Source organism: Bos grunniens, chromosome 6, assembly GCF_055505025.1.
Source record: "Bos grunniens cultivar Pamir isolate PY7600 chromosome 6, Bosgru_T2T1.0, whole genome shotgun sequence".
In the NCBI taxonomy this organism is placed as follows: domain Eukaryota; kingdom Metazoa; phylum Chordata; class Mammalia; order Artiodactyla; family Bovidae; genus Bos; species Bos grunniens.
Window position 1 is genome coordinate 22,548,947 of NC_141170.1, and position 19,599 is coordinate 22,568,545.

Sequence of the window (19,599 nt, forward strand, 5' to 3'; positions counted from 1 at the left end):
ATCACTCCTTTAAAGAAGGAAAGGACTCCATTCACAACATACAGCTTACTACACGCACCAGTGATGACGTGTGATGCTCCCAGCCAGGGGGCAGACTTCTCTGCCTCAAATCCCCACCAAACATCTATTATCAGGGTCATCTCTCTCTCTCTCTCTCTCTCTTTTTTAATAAGTTTATTTATTTATGGCTGTACTAGGTCTTGTTGCTGTGCAGGCTTTCCTCTTGTTGAGGCAAGAGGGGGGTTCTCGTTGTGATGTCTTGTCTTGTTGCAGAGCACAAGCTTTAGGGCTTCAGTAGTTGCAGCTGTGAGCTCAGTAGTAGCAGTTCCTGGGCTCCAGAGCACAGGCTCAATAATTGTGGCACATAGGCGTAGATGCTCCTGGGCATGTGAGATCTTCCCAGATCAGGGATCGAGCCCGTGTTTCCTGCACTGACGGGAGGATTCTTTACCACTGAGCCACCAGGAAAGCCTGGGGTCCTATCTGTTTAGAGTGAAGATCTCCTATGGCCTTCTTTGCTGTTGCTTATTCACTAAGTCATGTGTGACTCTTTTGCAACCCCATGGACTGTAGGAGCCTGCCAGGCTCCTCTCTCCAAGGGATTTCCTAAGCAAGAATACTAGAGTGGGTTGCCATTTCCTTCTCCAGGGGATCTTCCCTACCCAGGGATAGAACACATATCTCTTGCATTTCCTCCATTGGCAAGTAGATTCTTTACTGCTGATCCACCAGGGAAGTCCCTATGACCTTCTAGAAGTTTCCTTTATATTTCTTCCAATGGGTTTATATTTCTACCCTCAGCAACCAGGCTTGTGCCCAGGAGGCACAAATCAATGGTAACATCCCTAGCGCTCTTTTGAGTGTTGACTGCAGGACCTGAGTGTTTACTGGTGTGCCATCAGTTTCCTAGGAACAATTTTCCAGGTAACAGGATCAGGCTTTAGATATGATGGGATCTAGTCTTTCACTAGTAATTACCAAATCAAAATAGTCAGTCTTAAATGAGGCTCCATCTTCTCTACAGCATAGTTTGTTAGAGTAATGGGTGAAAGTGAGGAGGAGACTCAATTAATCTAAAGATCAACCACTGGAAGTTTCCATCCTTTAACAGTATAATGCTTTATAACTACTGTCAAAGAGGAAAGGAAATAAATGGATTATATTGTCAAAAGATTTAAAGCAAACACTAAATCAAGCATTTTAAAAAGGCTTAAATGGAAGCAGTTTATCTATAGATAACTAACTATATTAATTATATGCCAGACAGGACTATGTTTCCTTTATCATTACAGAATAACATGAAAATCATTCCTACACTGAAAAATATTAACTTAAGTTTTTAAAAAATAAGCCCTTACAATGTCCCAACTGCACTGCTGGATCCCTATTATGGGATGAATTGTATCCCCCTAAAATTCATAAGCAAAAGTCCCAAGCCGCAGTAACCCAGAGAGTGACTACATTTGGAGATAGGGCCTTTAAAGATAATTAAAGTCAAATACGTTGTACAGTTCAGTTCAGTCAGTCAGTGCTGTCTGACTCTTTGCAATTCCATGGATGCAGCATACAGGGCTTCCCTGTCCATCACCAACTCCCAGAGCTTACTCAAACTCATGTCCATTGAGTCAGTGATGCCATCCAACCATCTCATCCGCTGATGTCCCCTTCTCCTGCCTTCAATCTTTCCCAGCATCAGAGTCTTTTCCAGTGAGTCAGTTCTTTGCATCAGGTGGCCAAAGTTATCGGAGTTTCAGCTTCAACATCAGTCCTTCCATGAATATTCAGGACTGATTTTCTTTAAGATGGAAACTGGTTGTATCTCCCTCACTATCCAAGGGACTCTCAAGAGTCTTCTCCAACACCACAGTTCAAAAGCATCAATTCTTCAGTGCTCAGCTTTATACTCCAACTCTCACATTCATACATGACTACTGGAAAAACCATAGCTTTGAGTAGACGGACCTTTGTTGGCAAAGTAATGTCTCTGCTTTTCAATATGCGGTCTAGGTTGGTCATAACTTTTCTTCCAAGGAGCAAGTGTCTTTTAATTTCATGTATGCAGTAACCATTTGCAGTGATTTTGGAGCCCCAAAAAATAAAGTCTGACACTGTTTCCATTGTTTCCCCATCTATTTGCCATGAAGTGATGAGACCAGATGCCACGATCTTCGTTTTCTGAATGTTGAGTTTTAAGCCAACTTTTTCACTATCCTCTTTCACTTTCATCAAGAGGCTCTTTAGTTCATCTTCACTTTCTGCCATAAGGGTGGTGTTATCTGCATATCTGAGGTTACTGATATTTCTCTCAGCAATCTTGATTCCAGCTTGTGCTTCCTCCAGTCCAACATTTCTCATGATGTACTCTGCATATAAGTTAAATAAGCAAGGTGACAACATACAGCCTTGACGTACTCCTTTCCCATTGTACAGGTAGACCCTATTCCTGTCTGACTGGTACTCTTATAACCAAAGGAAATTTAGACACAGAAAGAAATACCAAGGATGCTTGCACACTGCAAGAAAGCAGCCACCCATAAGCCAAGGACAGAAGTTTCAGAAGAAACCAACCCTGCCAACATTCTGATCTTGGACTTCCATCCTCTAGAACCAGGAGAAAATTAATTTCTATTGTTCGAGCCAGCCATCCGGTCTGTGGTACTCTGTAATGGCAGCCTGAGCAAACTAATACAGTACCCTCTCACTCACAGATACCGGGCTTCCCAGGTGGCACTAGTGGTACAGAACCTGCCTGCCAATGCAAGAGACATAAAAGACACAAATTTGATCCCTGGTGGGGAAGATCCCTGGAGGAGGGCATGGCAACCCACTCCAGTATTTCCTGCCTGGAGAATCCCATGGACAGAGGAGCCTGGCAGGCTATAGTTCACAGGATCACAAAGAGTCAGTTATGACTGAAGTGACTTAGCTCGCATGCATGCACCAGATACTATCTGAGAAAGATGGTGGAATTAGACGGCGCTAGCTGCTGGGTTGGGTACAGCCTGGGTGACTGTTCCCATTTTAAGCTGCTCAGGGCATTACAGAAATGCTTTATGTGACTGAGAAGATAATTACTTTAAAGAGAGACAGAGAAGAGAAAAGCTATTAAAAATCAACATAGCTTTTTCAGCTTCCCAAGAACAATTGTCTTCCCTAAGCTACTTTAGATTTACCTCATGTGCTTTTAGTCTGATGAAAATTATCCAACTCATTTAGCACAATCTTTTAAACCACTGCCATCTCCAAAGCTGCTTTTTCAGCCCTTATAATTTCACCAGTTACTGACTCACTATTCTCCTCTGCTGAATTATAAAGAAGTGACTAACAGCCTTTTTCTAATGACACACATTAAAATAAATTTTACAAAATTGACTCTGGGAGCAACTATGAGACTTAGAGAAGAAAGTATTACATTTTCTTTGCATTTTGTGATTATAAAATACAAAATATTAGGGAAGATTTAAAATATTGACTATAAATGCACTTTCCAAAAAAATATTTTTTTACTTTTAATAAGAAATGTGACATTTCTTCTGTGGGCATAATGCTTTAGTATATGGTTTTATGTTCAAAATGGCTATACACAAATCCTTGTCAAAACTGTTTAAGGATGATCTCCTTAAATTTTTCATAGTGATATTAATAACACATTTTGTTCACACAAAGTAGGCAGTATCAAATGAATATATGTTGCTTGTATTTCCATTGCTTTCTTGTAAAATTACCAGAATTCAGATAATTCTGTTTAAATTATATGTCACAGGAGCAATCAGTCCTTTAAAACAGTTTTAGCTTCCTTCTTTTTTGTGTGTGACAAATTTAACAGTGAGTAGTCTTGTAGTAATGCTGATTTTAAAATTTCAAGTATTTAAAAATATTAAAGATTTTCCTCAAGCCTACACAGATGTTGCTCTGCTCATCTTAAAGTTTCAAGATACAAATTTCTCTATTAACTCTATTAGTACCTGCTAAAATACTTTAATTAAGCTCCTTGGAAGCTGAAAAAATATCAGTGAAGTGCACTGTTTTGAAAGCCAACAACAACGCCTCTAAAAAATAGGCAAAGAAACCAGCCCCTCCACTTCCTTACATTCTTTCATATCCCGTCCTCTCTCTCTCTCTCTCCATCCTTCCTTCTCTCACACACACACAATTTATCAATAATTGTATAAATTCTTGCCTAACTCTCCTTGGGTCACCAATGTACTTCAGTATGAAATTATGTTCTGAACATTCTTTGAATGAAGATGAAAATGGTATTTTATCAGCTTGGATTTAATTATCACTTTATGTATATAATTATCCTCATTTTTAGTACTCATCACAATCTTTGTAACATCTTTTAATACAGATTATAGATCTATGGACAAACATTGACATATGTGAATATTTCTAATGTTAATTAAATAATGTATTTCTGAATTCTAGGGTATAAAGAGAACTTTTGATGTAAATCTCAAGATGCTTTCCTGTAACCTCATATAACTTTCGTCACCCAGATATTTTGGGGAGTGCTTCTTCAGTATATTATTGGTTTCAAGTATTCCTTTACCACTTTATTCTCAGATGTTTGATACAGAGCTTCATTGGAATAAATAATATTCTTCCAAGCCTTTGTCTTCAAGAATTCCAAGCAGTAATATATCGGTAAGTATACTACTTTTGTGAAATCATCCATGTGTAATGAAAATTTTTTGATGTACCAATCTTCTGGATTCATATTGTCTTTCTCATATTTGATATGAAATGTCAACGTATGTAGTAACACATTATTTGAAGAGGCAACTTTTTTATTCTCTTTCCCTTTTTGGTATCAAATACAGTATGGGTAAGTTTTTATACAGGTTGGTAAAATTAAAGGTTTGCAGTGATGTGAGATATCTTTTTTTCTGGTGTCAGGAATTAACTCTAAAACCAGTTTCTTGGGCTTTGATTTGACACTGTTATAAGCAGTCTAAAAATAATGGTTTCATTTTTTAATTTTGTGCTAATATATTGTACTTTGCTCCACTGCTCAACTGCATATCTCTTCCAGGCAAGTAAGACATTTAGGCAGAGGAAGGCAGAAATTATTAGGGGACAAAAAGCCTATCTGAATTAATGACAAGATAGTCTACCTCATGAATAAGTAACTTTCTAGCTTTGAGAAAGAAGTTAACCTTTTGGTGAAAAATTAATATCCATAAATAGTGAATCCAATTAAAAATAAAGTACTGAAGGAGACTGTGGGACTCTCTAACTTCAGAAAATAAATTTGTCAGTGTTTTTTAGATGTTGGCATTCTTAGAAATTACACAAAACAGAATGGATTGAGAATGTGATCATGAAAAATGTGGTTAGCAAAGCAGAAAATATTGATGAATTATCCAGTTTCTCAAACCCAATGCTCTGTGACAACCTAGAGAGGTGAAATGGGGTGGGAGGTGGGAGCAAGGTTCCAGAGGGAGGGACATATGTCAACCTATGGCTGATTCACGTTGATTATGGCAGAAACTAACATAATATTGCAAAGCAATTATCCTCCAAATAAAAATATTATTCCGTTTCATTGTAATCATGGAAAATTCAAAAATATAATCATAATATCAATTAAAATAATCACTGTAAATGTTTTTTAAAAATACATTTTTAAATCCAATAAGATACACAATCGTCTTTGATAACTTTATTAAATTGTTTTCAGTTATCTGCTTTTAAAAGTAAATATTTTATACACCTACATGAAAAAAATTACGGGGACTTTCCTGGTGACCAAGGGCTAAGACTCAGAGCTCCCAGCGCAGGGGGCCCAGGTTGCATCGCTGGTCAGGGAACTAGATCCCGCAGGCCATAACTAAAGGTCCCTCATGCCACAACTAAGACCCAGTGCAGTCAAATGAAAAAATAATTTTAAAAAAAACTGAACTATATACTTAAAAATGGATCAGAAGTTGATTTTTTTTAATTATGAAATTCCATCAAGAATTAGCCTTGGCAAAGTGTTAATATCAACAAATCACTGAAACAATATAATCAAATTGTTATTATAACAAATTTTTAATATCAACAGAAAATAAGGAAAACAAGAATGTCGGCAACTAACAAAGTAATTCTGCTTTATTTGTGAATACTAATATTAGGTGAGTGATAAAAATAAAATTAAGCATGAAACGAGTTCATTGTGAAAATTCAGAGCAAACTAAATCTTAAGAAAAAATGAATATTTGACTCATACCTACAAAGTAAGAACTTTATTGATAAACATCAGGGCTTACATAATAATCAGATTATGGTAGAAAAGTGAATGGGAGAGTCTCCATGCCATCATGCAAACTTTGACTAAAAAATCAAAACAAACCCGAATATTTTACCCCATCGGGATATATGACCACCTGCAAAACAACTTTATAATTTGTGGACTGTACCAGCGGAATATGTGAATCTTCTTGTCTGACTTAAATCTCCAAAAAGTATATTAAGCTGTCTTGCTTGATGGGTTTCACTGAGTTCTATCCAGGGGGAGACAGAAGATTAGATTATATCACTTAGGCTATGTTCATGTCTCAGGATCAGTAACCCTCTCATCACTGTTTTGTATGCAAAGCCCAGAACACCAAAACTCTTATTTAGAAATATTGACATTTAGAAAGTTTGACAACTTTCTATGTGGGATACGGCATAATTTCATTAGAATAATAAAATAATTTCAACTTGAATTTTAAGAATTACTTGAGACTAACAATAAAGCACGTTAAATGGTAAAATTGAGTCCAGAGATATGTATTTCTCTATTATGTTCAATGTTACTAACACTTAAACACAACTGAACCAAAAAAAAAGGCATAACAATAGACCCAGGGCTTCCCTGGTAGTTCAGCTGGTAAAGAATCTATCTTTAATGCAGGAGACCTTGGGTTGGGAAGATCCATGGGTTGGGAAGATCCCTTGGAGAAGGGAACAGCTACCCACTCCAGTATTCTGGCTTAGCACAGCACAGCCCACAACTATAAACCCAATAACCAAAAAGACATGTTACTGTAGTTTAAGTACTGAGGAGTATAAAAGAATATTTCAATAAGTTAATAAATCACAATCTTGTGTGGGATGACAACATAATACAGTTGCCATGTTCACTTATCTATCTATCATCTATTAAGCACAACATAAATTAAAATATCTAGAAGATGTTGAAATTGGACATAAGAATTATACATTTCAATTGGAAAAATAAGGAGGACAGTCTAGAAATTTCTAAAAAAAAAAAGTCATATAATTAAAATAGCTTCTTAATGAATTTTAAAAATCAACAAACAGGAATGGAACAGAAGTAAAAAAAAAAAGCCTATTCATATAAGAATTTATTTTAATTCTTAAATGACAAAGGCAACATTAAAAATCAATGGAGAAAGTAAAAGATTAGTGAATAAATTATCTTAGAAAAACTATATACCTTTTGGAGAACTCTCTACCTCAACTATTACAAATGGATGAAGCATGTCTCACAAATACACACACACAAAACCATAAATTTGTAGAAGAAAAAAGTAAAATCAATTTTATATTGTCAAGAGTTAGGATGAACTTTGGAAGATAGACAATAAAGGAATAAGTAACAGGGCTTTTTCTTGCTATTCCTCAGACACAGGAGGCCCACCATGGGCTCAAGGTCTTGCATTTCCTCTTGGCTTTTCCTAGACCTTTTCCATGCATACCTGCCAAGTTGCTTCAGTCATGCTTTGCAACCCCATGGACTGGTACCTGCCAGGCTCCTCTGTCCACGGAATTCTCCAGGCAAGAAAACTGGAGAGGACTGCTATGCCCTCCTCCAGGGGATCTTCCCAGCCCAGGGATCAAACCTGCATCCCTTTAGTCTCCTCCATTAGCAGGTGGGTTCTTTATCACTAGCACCACCTAGGAAGCCCAGGCCTTTTCCATCAACCCTCAAATAGGGCCCAAATAACCTCAAGGTTTGCTCACTTATTTCAGATGGTTATTCAAATGCTTTTTACTCAGTAAAACCTTTGTTCTCAAACTGTAACCTACCCTAATCTTCCTATTTCCCTATTCCTTTACCTTGCATTATTTTCCCATTTAGTACTTGCCCCATCTAAAACATTACACATCATTTATCTCATTTATTACCTGACTTCACCTTAAGCTTCCCCTGCTAGCTTTAAGAAAATAAAGGTGCTTTTTCTGTATTGTCCACTTCTCGGTGCCTACAGGACTGCTTGGAGTATATGAAGTACTGAAAACATATTTGATAAATGGAGGAAAGAATGAATAAAGAAGTGAAGGGGTGATTTGCCTGGTGGTTAAGAATCCACCTGTCAATTCAGGGGTCACAGGTTCAATCCCTGGTCTGGGAAGATGCCACATGCTATGGGGCAACTAAGCCTGTGAGCTGCAGCTGCTGGGCCCACAAGCACAAGTACTGAGCTCGAGTGCCCTAGAAGCCATATTCTGTAGCAAGGGAAGCCACCACAATGAAAAGCCTGTGCACCATAACTCGAGAGTAGCCCCCACTCACAACTAGAGAAAGACCACATGCAGCAACAAAGACCCAATGCATCTAAAAATAAAATAAATTTTTTAAGTCAAAGGAATAAGAAGAAACTCTAGAGAAAATGGTATAATTAAGTCAGGATGGGTAAAATGACAGTAGAGCTGTAAGCTGTAAAAGCTCAAGTTAGGTAAGTAGGAAAAGTGCACATTAGAACAAAACTTAGAAAGTCACAAATGACTTGGGCAAAAGCAGTTGGGAGCCAATTCTCCATGGATCTCTCATTTCTATACTTGTTGCTAAAAGGAATACTAATGTAATTATGTGCATGCTCAGTAGTATCCAACTCTTTGCATCCCCTGGAGGGGGTTGCCATTTCCTCCTCCAAGGGATCTTCCCCACCCAGGGATCAATCCTGCATCTCCTGCATTGGCAGGCAGATTCTTTTACCACTGAGCCAGTTGGGAAGCCCATTACTACCCACTGGTTACTGCACCCAACTAAAAGTCTCTCCTCTCTGGATGACATAATGCTTTCCCTAACTAACCATGGAGGTGGAGCCTCATGGTTTAGCAGCCTACAAACTACAACAAGTTTATCTGTGCCCATACACACAATGCTCAAAGCTTATAAAGAAAATGCATAATGCAAACTAAGCTGCCCCCACTGAGCAAAGAGGGATTGGTAAACTTACAGCAGCCACTGGGCCATGGCAATGATCAAATCCTACTAGGTAGGAGTTACAAATATTCCATGAGCCAACAATAGACTAGTCTCAACTGGAAGGCCCTGATTCTGCTTTCCTGGAAGAAATGTGCATTTTCTTCCATAGCCTATCATTCTATCCCCAAGAAGGAGCTTTCTTATCTTTTGTCCTCCCTTGCTATGAATCCAGTAGGCCTTACAAGATTGCTCTCCTTGAAGACTGAAGTGTTTTTGTAGCCTGCTCCTGGCTGGTCCAGATTTGGTGGCTGAGGAATTTCCTAAAGGGCTGAACAGTTACAGGCTTTTGCAGTCTATGTTGTTGTTCTGTAGCCATACAATTCCCTCAAAACCATAGCAAGCTTCCAGGCAATTTGTTTTGGATTAGTTCCATATGTAAGTAACTATAGCCAAAGATTTAATCTGAGCGTAGTCTTTAAGCCTGAAGATGCTTGTATTTTCCTTACCCCTTCTCTGGATGGAAGCTATATCCAGGCTATCTAAACCATTTTGTAAGGGTGGAAAAGCAATACTTTTTTAATTTGATTGTGCCTCTGGTCTGGCTCCCAAATCTGGCAGGGCATTGAGCTTATCTCCTACTAAGGCAGTGGCTTTGAAGCTACCAGTTATGATTGCTTGGGTTTGGAATACAGAAGTTGACTTTTTCAACCCTCAAAGGCCTCAAATTATAGGACTCTCAGTGAAATTATTTTGCTAACCTGGCACAAAGAGCTTTTCTTAAGAGAACTGTATTCCTTTCCACCTCTGATCACAGACTGGTTAACTCTAGCTTGAGTTCATCTCTGTCATAGAAATTTGCTGGAGGAGCAAGCAGCTGCCAACACACATGAAAACTCTGCAGCTTTGCAATGATTTCCCCAAATGTTATGTATGGCCTCTGTCAACATTTCACGTGCCTTCTAAAATACTGAAAGCAACAACTATATCAAAGCTTATCAATGATCAACCAGCATTTCAATCTCCAATATCTGTGGTTCTGCTTCCCAAACGTTAAACATATTAACACAGAGCTAGGTTATGCCACTTTTAAACACCCCTGTCTGGTAATACCAAATTCTTTCTTAGTTAGGATGTAAGTTTGAAATGCATGGCTGAGATTCAAATACAGAAAGAAAATAGAGGTTTACTCCTTTCACACTACAGTCTAGAAATGGTAGATTTTATGGGGGATCCAGGCTCTTTCAGGGCAAATTCTGAAAGAGATGGGAATACCAGACCACCTGACCTGCCTCTTGAGAAATCTGTATGCAGGTCAGGAAGCAACAGTTAGAACTGGACATGGAACAACAGACTGGTTCCAAATAGGAAAAGGAGTACGTCAAGGCTGTATACTGTCACTCTGTTTATTTAACTTATATGCAGAGTATATCATGAGAAACGCTGGACTGGAAGAAGCACAAGCTGGAATCCAGATTGTCAGGAGAAATATCAATAACCTCAGATATACAGATGATACCACCCTTATGGGAGAAAGTGAAGAGGAACTAAAAAGCCTCTTGATGAAGGTGAAAGTGGAGAGTGAAAAGGTTGGCTTAAAGCTCAACATTCAGAAAACTAAGATCATGGCATCTGGTCCCATCACTTCATGGCAAATAGATGGGGAAACAGTAGAAACAGTGTCAGACTTTATTTTTTCGGGCTCCAAAATCACTGCAGATGGTGATTGCAGCCATGAAATTAAAAGATGCTTACTCCTTGGAAGGAAAGTTGTGACCAACCTAGATAGCATATTCAAAAGCAGAGACATTACTTTGCCAACAAAGGTCCGTCTAGTCAAGGCTATGGTTTTTCCAGTGGTCATGCATGGATGTGAGAGTTGGACTGTGAAGAAAGCTGAGCACTGAAGAATTGATGCTTTTGAACTGTGGTGTTGGAGAAGACTCTTGAGAGTCCCTTGGACTGCAAGGAGATCCAACCAGTCCATTCTAAAGAAGATCAGCCCTGGGTGTTCTTTGGAAGGAATGATGCTAAAGCTGAAACTCCAGTACTTTGGCCACCTCATGTGAAGAGTTGACTCATTGGAAAAGACTCTGATGCTGGGAGGGATTGTGGGCAGGAGGAAAAGGGGATGACAGAGGATAAGATGGCTGGATGGCATCACCGACTTAATGGACATAAGTTTGAGTGAACTCCAGGAGTTGGTGATGGACAGGGAGGCCTGGTGTGTTGCGATTCATGGGGTCGCAAAGAGTCGGACATGACTGAGCAACTGAACTGAACTGAACTGGTGGCTCAGATGATAAAGACTCTGCCTGCAATATGGGAGACCCGGGTTTGATCTCTGGGTTGGGAAAATCCCATGGAGAAGGGAGCAGCTACCCACTCTCATATTCTGCCCTGGAGAATTCCATGGACAGAGGAGCCTGGCAGGCTACAGTCCAGGGAGTCACAAACAGTCATACACAATTGAGCATTAGACAGCACACAGGCTCTTTCTATCATGTAGCTCTGTCATCTCTAAGATACTGCTCTTATCCACATGATACAAGATAACCCATCACCACAAACACTTCTCAAAGCAGCATGATAGGGAAAAGTTAGCCAAGGGACAACTCTTCCTCCCTTCAAGGCAAGTCTGAAGGTTGCACACATCAAAAGGAGCTTAGCAAATGTCATCCTTACTCTGTAGGCACACGCCCTGCTACAAAACAAGAGTCCTTTCATTATAGAAAATAGGATCATGGATATCAGGAAGCAAAAAACAGTCTTAGTGACAACCTTAAAACAAGTGACATTATTTGGATCTAACGTGTTAGTGTATTATGAAACAGAATTAAAACAATAAGAACTAAGGGGACTACCCTGGTGATCCACTGGTTAAGAATCCACAGCCAAATAAATTTTTTAAAATCTTTTTTAATTAAAAAAATAAAAACACAAATCCAACCATATCCTATTAAAAAAAAAGAACTAAGTTGACTAGAACATTATTTTAAGAACTGATATTTATAGAATATTTTATAAGGTACAACATCCAAATATAAATTGTGGCATAAATAAATGTAAATTTACAGCTCATATTTTGCATTAAATTTTTGTTGTTGTTCAGCACTCAGTTATGTCCGACTCTTTGTGACACCATGGACTGCAGCATGCCAGGCCTGTCTTTCACCATCGCCCAGAGCTTGCTCAAACTCATGTCCATTGAGTCAGTGATGCCATCCAACTGTCTTATCCTCTGTCATCCCTTCTCCTCCTGCCATCAATCTTTCCCAGCATCAGGGACTTTTCTAATGAGTTGCCTCTTCACATCAGGTGGCCAAAGTATTAGAGTTTCAGCTTCAGCATCTGTCCTTCCAATGAACACTCAGGACTGATCTTCTTTAGAATGGACTGGTTGGAACTCCTTTCAGTCCAAGGGATTCTCAAGAGTCTTCTCCAGCACCACAGCTCAAAAGCATCAACTCTTCAGCATTCATCCTTCATATTCCAACTCTCACATCCATATATGACTACTGGAAAAACCATAGCTTTCACTATATGGACCTTTGTTGGCAAATTTGCTTTTTAATACACTGTCTAGGTTTGTCATTGTTTTTCTTCCAAACACCAAACATCTTTTAAATTTCATGGCTGCAATCAACATCCTCAGTAATTTTGGAGACCAAGAAAATAAAGTCTGTCACTGTTTTCATTTTTCCCTCATCCATTTACCATGAAGGGATAGGAGCAGATGTCATGATTTTTTTTTTTTTTTTTTGAATGTTGAGTTTTAAGTCAGCTTTTTCACTCTCCTCTTTTACCTTCATCAAGAGGCTCTTTATTTCCTCTTCACTTTCTGCCAGAAGGGTGGTGTCATATGCATATCTAAGGTTATTGATATTTTTCCCGGCAATCTTGATTCCAGCTTGTGCTTCATCCAGTCTGGCATTTTGCATGATGGACTCGGCATGTAAGTTAAATAAGTAGGGTGACAGTATACAGCCTTGATGTACTCCTTTTCCTATTTGGAACCAGTCCATTGTTCCTTGTACGATTTTAACTGCTGCTTCTTGACCTGCATACAGGTTTCCCAAGATGGTCTGGTTTTCCCATCACTTTAAGAATCCACAGTTTGTTGTGATCCACACAAAAGCTGTAGCATAGTCAATGAAGCAGAAGTAGATGTTTTTCTGGAATTCTCTTGCTGTTTCTAACTATACATAATCAACATTTGATAAATAATTGCAGCATGGAAAGAATGAATGAAGTGACCAGTTAACAAATATTTTTTGAGTCCTTGCTATGGGACCATAACTGTGTTGGACACCCAAGACATATTTTTAAATGTATGACATGTGAAAGAGATTGGCAGCATCTTACTTGATAATACTGGCAACATGAAGCACTATACCCATCTAATATAGATATAAAACATTAATAATATACAAATAATATAAGAAAGAAATTTTCAACACTATTCCCAATAATTGTACAGAAAATAAAACTTTCCCAAATTAATTTTTTTCTTAAATTAAAAATTTCAAATAAAATACCTCTTTTTAATTTATGCTGAGAAGGTTATGCTAAGAGCAAATGAATAATTGGTATTTATTCACATAAATTTTATATTACACCAAACTGGTATATTCATATTATACCAAATCTTATACTTAGATTTTAGTAAAGAAAAAAAAAATGGCTCAGATAGTACAGAATCTGCCTACAATCAAGGAGACCCAGGTTCCATTCCTGGATCAGGAAGATCCCCTAGAGAAGGGAAAGGCTGCCCACTCTAATATTTATGTCTGGACAATTGCATGGACAGAAGAGCCTGGTGGGCTACAACAGTTCATGGGGTTGCAAAGAGTCAGACACGACTGAGCAAGTAACACACACACACACACACACAAAACTGCACATTTAGCATGAGATTCTGACATGTAATTATTTGCTTAAAATTGGAATGGTTTTCAAGTAAATTAAAATCAATAACAAATAAGGGAACTATTTCTTCATAAACATCAAAGCTATGTGTGCTTTTATATAAAGAATAAACTAATTCATCTGTAGTTTTGAGAAACTGAGAAAAGCAGAACTTGAAGCAATACTTTCATTAAAGTATTCTTCTCACTTTTCCACAGATGTTTCTCTTTTCTATTCTTCCAATCCTTCTTGCTGTTGTTCAGTTGCTAAGTTGAGTCCGACTCTTGGCAACCCCATGGAGTGCAGCATGCCAGGCTACCCTGTCCTTCACTGTCTCCCGGAGTTAGTTCAAACTCATGTCCATTGAGTCAGTGATGCCATACAAACACATCATGCTTTGTTGCTCCCTTCTCTTCCTACACTCAAATTTCCCATCATCAGGGTCTTTTCCAATGAGTCAGCTCTTCTCATCAGGTGGCCAAAGCACTGGAGCTTCAGCTTCAGCATCAGTCCCTCCAATGAATATTCAGGTTTGATTTTCTTTAGGATTGACTGGTTTTATCTCCCTGAAGTCCAGGGGATTCTCAAGAGTCTTCACCAACACCACAATTCAAAAGAAAATTCTTCGGTGCTCAGTCCTCTTTATGGTCCAACTCTTACAACCATACATGACAACTAGAAAAACCATACATTTGACTATAGGGACCTTTGTCAGCGAAATGATGTCTCCTCCTTTTATACACTGTCTGGGTTTGTCATAGCTTTCCTTCCAAGGAGCAAATGTCTTTTAATTTCATGGCTGCAGTCACCGTCAGCAGTGATTTTGGAGCCCAAGAAAATCTGTCACTGTTTCCAATTTTTCCCTTTATACCTTCCATGAAGTAATGGGACCGGATGCCATGATCTTCGTTTTTTGAATGTTGAGTTTTAAGCCGGTTTTTTCACTCTCCTCTTTTACCCCCATCAAGAGGCTTAATAGTTTCTCTTTGCTTTCTGCCATTAGGATGGTATCATCTGCATATCTGAGGCTGTTGTTATTTCTCCCAGTAATCTTGATGCTAGCTGGTGATTCATCCAGGCTGGCATTTTGCGTGATGTGTTCTGCATTGAAGTTAAATAAGCAGGGTGATAATATACATGTCCTTCTTGACATACTCCTTTCCCAGTTAAAAACCAATCTGTTGTTCCATGTCTGGTTCTAATTGTTGCTTCTTTACCTGCATACAAGTCTCTCAGGAGACAGGTAAGGTGATTGGGTACTCCAATCTCTTTAAGAATTTTCCACAGTTTACTATAGATCCACACAGTCAAGGGCATTAGTGTAGTCAATGAAGCAGATGTTTTTCTGGAATTCCTTCGCTTTTTCTATGATCCAAGGAATGTTGGCAATTTGATCTCTGGTTATTCTGCCTTTTTCTAAATGCAGCTTGTACATTTGGAATTTCTCAGTTCATGTACTGCTGAAGTCTAGATTGAAGGATTTTGTGCATTACCTTGCTAGTATGTGAAATGAGTGTAATCGTACCATAGTTAGAACATTCTTTAGCATTGCCCTTCTTTGGGATTGGAATGAAAACTGACCTTTTCCAGTCCTATGGCCACTGCTGAGTTTTCCAGATTTGCTGGCGTACTGAGTGCAGCACTTTCACAGTACCATCTTTTAGGACCTAAAATAGCTCAGCTGGAATTGCATCACCTTCACCAGCCTTGTTCATAGCAATATTCCCTAAGTCCCACTTGACTTCACACTCCAGGATGTCTGGCTCTAGGTGAATAACCACACCATCATGGTTATCTGGGCCATGAAGATCTTTTTTTGTACAGTTCTTCTGTATATTCTTGCCCCTTAACCTCTTCTGCTTTTGTCAGGTCCTTGTCATTTCTGTCCTTTATCATGCCCATCTTTTTATGAAGTGTTCCCTTGGTACCTTCAATTTTCTTGAAGAGATTTCTAGTCTTTCTCATTCTATTGTTTTTCTCTATTTCTTTTCATTGTTCACTTATGAAGGCTTTTTTATCTCTCCTTGCTATTCTTTGGAACTCTTCTTTCAAATGGGTATATCTTTCCCTTTCTCCTTTGCCTTTGTCTTCTCTTCTTTTCTCAACTATCTGTAAGGCCTCCTCAGACAAGCACTTTGCCTTCTTGCATTTCTTTTTCTTAGGGATGGTTTTGGTCACCACCTCCTATACAATGTTGTGAACCTCCATCCATAGTTCCTCAGGCACTCTGTCTACCAGATCCAAAACCCTGTAGCATTTAGCTATCACCACACATCATTTTTAGGAATGCATTGCTATAGATCACAGCATACTATATCACAGATATAGTATTTAGAAAGCTGTCTACACGTTAAGGGAAATGACTTATTCACATACATATATAAAATGCATGACACATCCAGATTGTTTCTTCCACAAGATAATGTCTTAACAGAAATCATACATGTTTAGCCTTTTATAACTCTTTATTTTTACTCCACAGTTTACATACTTGGGAATGAAAAGATGACGAGAAAAAAATTAAGGACAATTAAGCACAGGAAAACAACTGCTCAATACCTGCCCTAAAACACCAAGAACATATTTTTTAAGTCTCCTGATAAGAGTAAATTTTTGTTCTGTGATAATGGACAGTTAGTTAGTGCTCTATCAGGCATAGAAGGTGGGTGAAATCTGAGAAATATTTGTCATTAAAAAGCAAACACTAGTGAAAATATTCTGGAAAAGATGGCAATCTAGGCCAATTTATTCCCCTCTCTACAATGCCTTATTCCCATTAATATGAACAAAAGTATACAAAAAAGTAGGATGCATGCTATATAAGAACTGTAAACCTTGTTCCAAAAACTACAAAGACTTTCTCTTAGGAAGAGAATGTGTGCATGCTAAGTTGCTTGAGTCATGTCTCACTCTTTGTGACCCTTAAGGACTATAGCCCACCAGGCCCCTCTGTCTACAGAATTTTCCAGGCAAGAATACTAGAGTGGGTTGCCATGCCTTCTTCCAGGGAATCTTCCTGACTCAGGGATCAAACCCATGTCTTTTTATGTCTCCTACATTGGCAGGCAGGTTACTTACCACTAGCACCACCTGGGAAGCTCCAGAAAGAGCATAGATAAGACAAATGAAAGAAAAAGTGATGTGCTTATTACCAATATTTTACCATTATAAACTAGCTTCCATCTTTATTTGTTTTTAGATTTTTCTTTCTATAAGTGAAATTTAGATATTTGGTCCTTATTCAATAAATATTTATTTTCATGAATGAGGCACCATCCTTGGCCTTGATATTCAGAATATGTTCCTATCCTCACAGAGCTTACAACTTACTGCCATGAAGAACATAAATGAGTCTATGAATACAGCACAGTATCACCTCAGGTACTGAGGAGGGTAATCCAGAGCTGTGATGCGGGCAGCAGCTGGGACACTCATACAGGAACCAGCCACTTCCCAAACAGAACTTCCGCAGCCGCGTATCAGTGGCATTCAATGACTGCTGAGCCATCAGCAGCAGAATTCAAATTGAATGGTTAGCAGGCAGGGACCCTGAAGATAAAGAGGCATCTCTATGATATACAGGTAGCTTATACCTCAGACAAACGAGACACAGATTTACCACATGACCAAATGACTGCCAATCCAGAGAGCCAGGAATAGAAAACTAGCCTTAACTCAGTGGCTTCTCCAAGTTTATTAAGAACAATGAAGGAGGAGGTGGAGGGATGCGGGGGACTAGGAAAAAGGAAGACAGGGATGGATGGAAGGAAGTAGGGTGGATAGTAGGGTGCCTGAAGAACTAGATATGATGAGGGAAGAAGGACGGGGGGAACCCTGCAGAGACGTGGCTCCTCTGCACTGGAGCCACTCATTCCACTGAGGACTTACTGCAGGCCAGATCCCACTCTTGGTACAGAACAAAACATGAAATTTCCTGGCCATGGAGCTCATGTTCTAGAAAAGGGAGAAGCTAGGAAAAAGTACAGGAGAAGTAAAATATATAGTATATCAGACAGGGATAGATGTAATGAAGAAAAATAAGAAACATAAATAAACAAAAACATTTTTTTTTAATGTAAGAGAGAACAGTTATGGGGGGAAGGGTTATACAATTTTAAAAAAAGATTGGTCAGGGAAAGTCTCACAAGTGAGTTTATCTGGGAGATGAGAAATCAAGCACAAGGCCCTAAGGCTGAACCATATATGATGTACTGGAGCAATAGCAAGGAGGCTAGAATGGCTGGACTTGGGAAAATGAGGAGTAATGAAATCAAAAAGACAGTGAATTGGAGATGTGTTAATAGAGAAAGAGAAGTGAATGGTAACTTAGATTTTTGGCTAGAGTTACCATTTACTAAAATGGAAAAGCCTGCAGGACAAGCTGATCTGGAAGAGACAATCAGGACTTTGTGGGTATCAGATTATACGGAAGACATACAGAATAAACAAATCCACGGTGAATCTGGAGATCAGGGGAGAAGTCCAAGTTGGAGATTAATGAGTAGGCAGTTGTCAGAGAAGAGAGTGTATTTAAAGCCATGCTAATAAATACAACCATCAAGGATGGAAAAAAACAAGAAGAAGTTCAAGGACAATCCTGGAGCACTTCAACATTAAGAAATCAAGAAAATAAGGAGAAATGAGCAAAGGAAATAGAGAATAAACAGCCAGAGAAGAAAACCTGGGGAAATCCCAAAGCTAAGTGAAGAAAGTATTGCAAAATAGAGAAAAAGATCCTTTGTGTTGATGCTGCTGTAAGTCAAGCAAGATGAGAACTGAGAATTGGCCAATGGATTTCTTGGTCTTGTTTGTCTTCTCTCCTGCGGTGATGTAAACATCATTATTGCAGGAAGTCTTTTCTTAGTCATTAGTAAATTCTTAGGGCTTCCCTAGTGGCTCAGCAGACAAGAATCCTCCTGCAAATGAAGGAGATGTGGGTTCAGTCCCTGGGTCAGGAAGATCCCCTGGAGAAAGAAATGACAGCCCATTCCAAAATTGTTGCCTGGAAAAAATCCCATGGACATAGGGGCCTCACAGACTATGGTTCATGGGGTCACAAAGAGCCAGACACATCTTAGCAACTAAAATGACAACAGTAAATTCTGAGTGACTGTCTGGTACATAATTAATGTTAAATAAATGCATATTAATAAGCAAATAGATCTTTGTTATGAATATAAATAGAGCAATGCAAAATAAAATTTTAAATGGTTTATGATGGTAAATTGTTCATAAACATTGTTAGAAAAAAGTAGGACTTTGCTGTAAAATTTCAGGTTCTAGATGACACTACTTCACAAAATTTAGAGGGGTAACAGTATCTAGAAAAGGAAAACTTGGAAATAAAACAACAATTTGCATCCCTGATTCTGCTTTAGTATCCAGATTACTTATTTTACCTAAACCTTGCACATTTACAAACACTGCCATTTTATATAATGTTTTGCAATGACACATTACATTACAAACTACAACCTTAATTGACAGATGCTGAAGAACTCCACTAGAATCACATTAGTTATATAACGTTTTACAGCCTGCTTGAAACT

General features: G+C 38.6%; 1 protein-coding gene across 13 annotated transcripts in view; it reads right to left on the reverse strand.

The window, feature by feature from the left end:
* Window positions 1–19,599, reverse strand: part of CFAP299 (cilia and flagella associated protein 299) — a 717,854-nt gene that overhangs the window by 610,739 nt on the left and 87,516 nt on the right. Inside the window, exon 3 of one of the 13 annotated variants that reach the window (XM_086407563.1) lies at window positions 6,216–6,488. The exons of 11 other annotated variants lie outside the window; for them this stretch is intronic. In XM_086407563.1, the coding sequence (XP_086263689.1) occupies window positions 6,479–6,488 (10 nt within the window). In that variant the 3' untranslated portion in view covers window positions 6,216–6,478. Of the gene's footprint in view, window positions 1–6,215; window positions 6,489–12,852; window positions 18,967–19,599 lie in introns of those variants that run through there. One more of the 13 variants, XM_086407561.1, reaches the window with a different exon arrangement.